The sequence below is a fragment of the Lottia gigantea genome, assembly GCF_000327385.1.
Source record: "Lottia gigantea unplaced genomic scaffold LOTGIsca_108, whole genome shotgun sequence".
In the NCBI taxonomy this organism is placed as follows: domain Eukaryota; kingdom Metazoa; phylum Mollusca; class Gastropoda; family Lottiidae; genus Lottia; species Lottia gigantea.
In genome coordinates this window covers 720,787-728,227 of record NW_008706957.1, presented here as the reverse complement: position 1 = coordinate 728,227, position 7,441 = coordinate 720,787, and the positions used below count along the sequence as shown (strand labels likewise).

At 32.8% G+C, this 7,441-nt stretch overlaps 1 protein-coding gene across 1 annotated transcript; it reads right to left on the bottom strand.

The window, feature by feature from the left end:
• Window positions 1-3,812: 3,812 nt before the first annotated feature.
• Window positions 3,813-6,308, bottom strand: LOTGIDRAFT_171056 (hypothetical protein; the record flags this gene model as incomplete). Its single annotated transcript, XM_009046914.1, has 2 exons — window positions 3,813-5,024; window positions 5,766-6,308. 2 exons carry the CDS (start codon window positions 6,306-6,308, stop codon window positions 3,813-3,815), a joined length of 1,755 nt encoding a protein of 584 aa, XP_009045162.1.
• Between the last annotated feature and the right edge of the window lie 1,133 nt (window positions 6,309-7,441).

Genomic DNA, 7,441 nt, shown 5'->3' with positions numbered 1-7,441 from the left:
TCATTTATTGAACAAATGAAAATTAGAAAATATTTTATTGAACATGTGAAAATTAGTAAATCTTTTAGTGAACATGTGAAAATTAGAAATCTTTTATTGAACATGTAAAAATTAGAAAAATCTTTTATTGAACATGTGAAATTAGAAAAACTTTCGTTTAACATCATCTATTGAACATGTCAACATGTGATAGTAGAATTCTTTTGAACAATCATTGGTGTGTTTTTGGAACTTGAATGATAATAATGAAATAAAATAATGAATTTGAAAGAAGCCTTTCATTAAATTATGAAATGAATTAGAAAATAATAATTGTATTTCATCAATATTTAATGTATTAGTTCTAGGTAAAAGGTTGTACAAGAATGAATGAAAAGGATCTATCCTTTAAATTGTCTGTTTTTTTGTTTTTGTTTCAAATGTAGTTAGTTTACCTCATTTTGTGTGTACAAATTTCTCATTGTAATCATCTTATTTCATGCTCAAATAAAAAAACATCCTAACTCAGTTATTTGAGTGAAAATATCAACTTTGTAGACAATTATTACTATTATTATGTACACTTTACTTTGCAATAAAATGATAAATAAAAAACATTTGAAAACATACATAAACTATTTTTCTTGGTGCAATTGGGTACTGTTTTACATACATGTCCTTTTCTCAGCAGTTTCCCAAGAACATTTAATGTCTTAGTCCCCAATTTTTAAAAAGCACATTGTTTGCCCTGTTATGCATTGACACTATTGCTGAAAGGATTTACACAACCCTTATGTCTGACCAACAGGATGAATTCCTCATACTTATATTTGCTTGGTTTACTATGGTTAAGATGCTAGCGCTTTACAGAAACTTCCAGAGGATTGACTAATGATAAGGCCTATCTGATATAAATTTTTAAAATCTCTGTATCAAATCGGAACCCAAATTGACGTCTTTAAACCAGCTTCTTATTGGTTTGGTGGAATTGCTCGGATACTTGTTTTGATGATAGAGTACTGCAGATTCACAAGAAGGAAGTGATCAATGCCGTGGAATTGTTTCGATTAAAGGGAGGTATATACAGTATATAACAGAACACAATAAATTAAAATACACTACTAAATGGTAGGGAGCTTTTTCATATCTCCAACACCAAAGTATGGCATATTTCACTAAATAACTACTGAAAAAGTCTAGAAAAAAAAATGTTAGTTTTCAAACATATTTAATTAATATTCAATCTTTGCACGTGTTAATAAATCAACAGAAGGCTGGCGTGTATACTTTTTACAATGTATACATTTTTAGCAATGTGGACAACCCAAAAGGTAATTGAAGTTGACAAACTCAGTCAAAAAGTGGCATCAGGTGTTCAATTAAGGTGAACATACCCTGCCTTCTTTGGCTCACACGTCACAGTACTTGACTTATGAAAAAAGCGTCAAAATATGTTTGCTTGTTAACGTGATAGAAACTAAACTTTTCATCCGAATTGGTGTGATCATTAAATAATGATGATATCTTAGACAAGATCGAATTTGACGATCTTTCGAGGAAAAACGCATGATAGAGGTGATAGTTAAGGTCAGAATTTTTATTAAATTTTGTCTGTTTGATTAAATCAACACTATCTTGGACAAATTAGTTTTTTGGTATGATTTGACACAGATTGGTGACTTCCCTTGATATAATGAAAATGTATCAAGATAGTGGGCTATTTTGCTAGGCAGCCACTTGTTTTAGATGAAATATAGTTTGTATTGTAAATTTAATATACTGTATCGTAATTATTAATTATAAGCAAATTGCATTGTTTTGTATTCTTATATAGGCGTATTGTATTGTATTATTATCGCACCAGAGCATTCTTATCCTGTGTCGTGTCTTGTATTGCATTGAATTCGTTATTTGTATTTGTATTGTATTGCATTGTATTGCATTGCATTGCATTGCATTGCATTGCATTGCATTGCATTGCATTGCATTGTATTGTATTGTATTGTATTGTATTGTATTGTATTGTATTGTATTGTATTGCGTTTTTGTATTGTATTGCATTGTATTTGCTAGAAATGTAATTGTGGGCTACTGCAATTCCTCAAAGACTAGATGACAAACTTTAGTTATGTAAAAAGTCATCATACATTATTGATAACATTTTGCCTGAGTTATCTAAAGATTGTCAGTTAATGGCTAATTGGTTTGATTCAGATACGTTTCCAACGTGTTACTTTACATCAAAGACTACTCCTGTTACTTCCAGTTCATTATTAAACTAACATTCAAATAACGTTTAAGTTTAATGTGTGTTTAATATCAAACAATTTATTTTTGGCATTTTGAAGATTTTCTTTCTTTGTATAAAATTAGAAAGCATTGCAATTGGTTTAATTGAATGATAAGTATGTGATTGTGTAAGCTAATATAATACATACAGGCATGCATACTTACATAATAAATAATATATTTGACTTATCCACTGTGACTAGTTGACTCTCTTGAAGAATTCCGAATTAATTACTGTAATATCTTTGAAGATAAAAGAGATAAATTTTCACTAAAAGGAATGTATAAATACAGAGAGTTTAAGTCCCCACAATATGTCGCATCTAAAAGAAAGTTACCTTCATTTGATTCCAGGTCGGAGAGGCAGAATCCTTTGTAAATACGTAGCCATACTTGCTGCCGATCGTGCACCTTAAAGATACCTCCACATTTAAGAGAGTTTTGGTGGCAAAATTTCTTCCAATGCACACAGCATGGTGTTGAATATCCCCATTTTGTACATTATAGGGTTAAAATAAGTTCGTTCATTTATTTATTCTTTGCCATTCGCATCATAAAAACACATTCCCTATAATAACTTCAATGAAAGTTAACGTCGCATCAATAAATGAAAAACTATTTATTTGAATAAACAAAAACAATCTTTTAACAATCAAGAAAGTTTATATATTAACAATGATAATAGGTAGTAAAAATCTGTCTATCACAATACAATAATAACCCAACAAAAACTTCACTTTTAAAAAATCTTACCATATCGTTTAACAATTATTAAACGGGGCTAAAGGTCACATTTAGCTACATTATTGACCCGAATTTAAAGATACCCGGGTTGTCACGATAGCAACGTCTACTTGGGCACAATCTTTACCCATTAAGACACACGCATAAGTCAAGCTGTCGACTATCGTTACACTATTTTGGAATCTATCATGGGTTATACTAAGAACATCATAGAGTTATATAGAGCATCCCGGAGTCATAAATAGAACATCCCAGAGTTATATAATATAGAACATCCTAGAGTTATATATAGAACATCATAGAGTTATATACATATAATATCCTAGAATAGAGATAGAACATTCCAGAATTATATAGAACATCATATTCCTATGGAACATTGTAAAGTTATATAGAACATTCTAGAGTTATATAATACAGAACATCCTAGAGTTGTTTATAGAACATCCTAGAGTCAACTATAAAACATATTAGATATACACATCTGAAATTATATATAAAACATTCTAGAGTAATATAGGACTCATTGAGTTAAATGTAGGAGCCGATGGACGACAGCTTGACAAACTGGTCTGGAATGGTCAGGATGGTTCGATACTTAATATACTAATATACTTAAGCATCAATTTCCAATGATATCACATAATAATACACCTATGTTGTCCTTTTGAAATCACGTGTATTTTCTCTTATTTGACTGGTCAGACCCATTGATTTAAGGTTATTGATATGCACATTACACTCGAAGCAGTTTTTAGCCACTCTACACTTTTTTTTCAACAATTTGGTCATTTGGTCATTCAAGACTTTTTATCCGATAGGTTTGTAACCGCATCACCGTTTGCATTCTGTGGAGCAGTTTGGCTAACAAACAACCTTTTTAATTTCGATTCAGTTGTCTCCACGGCCCCTGGTAGAGGAATTTCAGAGTTAGCAGTTCCATCTGATGTATCTATCAATGGAATATTTGACAATGTTCTCGAGGTAACTGTACCCGGTTTATCCTCACTGTCATCCGTATTGTTGCTTTTTGGAGTCGGATTTGGAATAGGGGTGTTGGTTGCAGATCTGGGAAGCTGACCATTGACAGAGTCCTCCAAGTCCAGAACAACTCCAACTCTGGGACCTTTTCCATTGACCAGAATTCTCTGTTGAATAGTGTTCCTTCGTACCATGGTCATACCTTTACGCCAGTGATTGGCCACGTTCTGACGTCGACGACGCTCTTTTAATTTTGCGCGAGACTGCGCGTGGGTGTAATATACAGTGAAGTTATTGACGATAACAGGAACTGACAGAGCAATGACCAGTACCCCACTGATAGCACACAAGCCACCCACAATATAGCCCAGTCCAGATTTAGGGTATATATCACCATACCCTACCGTAGTCATTGTAATCAACGCCCACCAGAAAGCTAGAGGAATGTGCTCAAAGTCACTTTCAATGTCCGTGAACATTTCCATATAATATTCCAAACAAGCGAATATGATAATCCCAATAATCACAATAAAAACAAGCAGTAACAACTCCTTGGCACTGGCTCGCATGGTATAAACCAAAATCTTCAATGCTAAAAAATGTTTCATTAACACAAAAATTCTAAAAATACGCAGAACTCTGGATGCCAACAAGATTCTTATGAATTCAAAAATCCGAACTGGGTCACTATGTGTAAATATGAGTGTAATGGCGATATAGTAAGGTATTAAACATAGCAGTTCGACTATTGTCAAAGGTTGTCGAAGAAATCTCAGTTTACTTGGGGCTGTAAGAAATTTTATCACAAATTCTACGAAAAAGAAAATGTTACATGTATTGTCAATAATAATCAACAGATCATTCGGACTGACGTCATTAAAAATGTCCAAATCGTTTCGCAGATCCATTGACGTTATTGTTATATTTCTTCTTTTGGCATGGATTGTAACAGATCCAAAATAGGGTAAAGTCTCTAATATAAAGACTGTTATAGAACACGTCACGATACATAGCGATAAAATAGCATAGGCCTGAAATAATAAAAAAAAAACATTATATTACTTATACAAAGAAAAAAATAAATAAACCATCACCATAAACAGATATTTACCATTCAACATATATCTATCATTCAACAGATATCTACTATTCAACAGATATCCACTATTCAATAGATATTTAACAGTCAACAGATATCTATCATTCAACAGATACCTACCATTTAACAGATATTTAACAGTCAACAGATATCTATCATTCAACAGATATCTTCTATTCAACAGATATCTACTATTCAACTGATATTTAACAGTCAACAGATATCTATCATTCAAAAGATATCTACCACTCTACAGATTTCTACAATTCAACATAATATATCTACCATTCAATAGATATCTACTATCTAACAAGATATCAACAGTCAAACAGATATCTAGTCAACTACTAGTCAACAGATAACTACCATTCAACAGATATCTACTATTCAACAGATATGTACCATTCAACCGGGTATCCATCGTTCAACAGATATATAACAGATATCTACCATTCAACATATACCCATTTAACAGATTCCCAACATTACTACTGATATCTATCACACAGCAGGTATCTATTGTTCAACAGATATCTACCATTCAACAGATATCTATCATTCAACAGATATCTATCATTACAAATGCAACTAATATTTATCGTTCAGCAGATATCTGTACCTTTTATATCCTTAGATCTCACAATGTACCATCTGAATAGTATAATTTACTTACTAAAGCACCCTTAGATGAATAGGGATCTTGTAACCAGTTCCAAATTTTTGGACGAGATCTACTCCACAGGGACGATTCGTCACCTCGATAGTTCCCGCGGAATTTCAAGCTATGATCAGCTTCAAACTTTCGTAACATTTCCAAAGTATCTTCATAATGACAATAATTCACCCAGCAACACTGTTCAATTTGATTTTCATCCAGTTGCCAATATTTCAATTCATCTTTTATCATAGGTCCACACAAATCGGTCGGTACATGTAACGAATCAGTCCTATAAAAATTTAAAATATGTGCGAAAACCGCTGGATGTCTGTCAAAATACACTTCTTTAAGTCCTTTTTTCTTAGCCACCACTGCCACATTGTATAGTCTTGTGTCCGGCTTTTTTAACAGTGTGGTGAACGTCGTAACGTGTTGAACACCGCCAACATTCAGTATAATTTTATCACTTTCGGGAATATTTGGAATGGATTTTTCCCGTTGTTTTTCTGCTAACAGTCCTAACACAGCACCTCCTATTGTGTTCTTTCCTGATGCCATTTCAAAACCTGTCAATTCTTAATTTTTTCTCCATCAAAAGCATCTCAATTTTGTCACTGTTCAAACACAATCGTTCACATAAAAAATTTTCAAAGGATTATTACGGGAGCACTAAACCAGAACCGGGCGGAACTGGATGTCTTGAAATAAAACACCGCAATATACATGTAAATTACTGAGAACATGGACAATATTCAAGGCGTTGGCTACTTGTTTGAACTATTGAACATGCGGTTGCAACAAGCAATTGTAATTATCACGTTTTTTAACAGTTTATCATTACAAACTTAACAAATTACGATAGAACAAACCGCTAATTAGATCCCGAAACAATAGCTACACCTGCCGGTTTTTATCTGAGAAGCTCTCTGTATACTATTAACTACTACTATCTTCAACCTACAATGAAAATAGTACATTAATTAAGGGAAAATAACTATATCTAGGACAAGTGGTTGCCTAGCAAGATACGCCCACTTTCCTGATACATTTTCAGTATATCAAGAGCATTCACCTATCTGTGTCAAATCATACCAAAAATCTAATTTGTGCAAGATATTGTTGATTTAAACAAAGACACATTATTTAATAAAATTCTGACATAAACTGTCACCTCTATCGCCAACAAATTTTGATGAGTTTTTACTAAGTCAAGGGCAATAACTCAAAGACTGTTCATCGAAAGATCGACAAATTCGAACTTGTCCAAGATCTCATCATTATAAATATTCACACCGAATTTCATTCAAATTGGATGAAAACTGTAGTCTCTATTGTGTTCACAACCAAATTTTGACGCGTTTTTCATAAGTCAAGGGCAATAACTCAAAAACCGTTCATCGAAAGATCGTCAAATTCGAACTTGTCCAAGATCTCATGAATATAAATGATCAAACCAAATTTCATTCAAATCAGATAAAAACTGTTGTCTCTATTGCGTTCTATTGCGACGGCGACGACATTCATTAATACTTCTATAAATAACAAATATACAATTAGTCGGTCAATTGCTTGGATACGTCTAGAAAATAATGATTGCGGGTTCTTATCTCTGTCCGAGTGTAAAAGTCTGGTGGCCTTTATTCATTATCCAGTCGACCAATCTGTAAATACATACGGATTTCCTGGAAAAT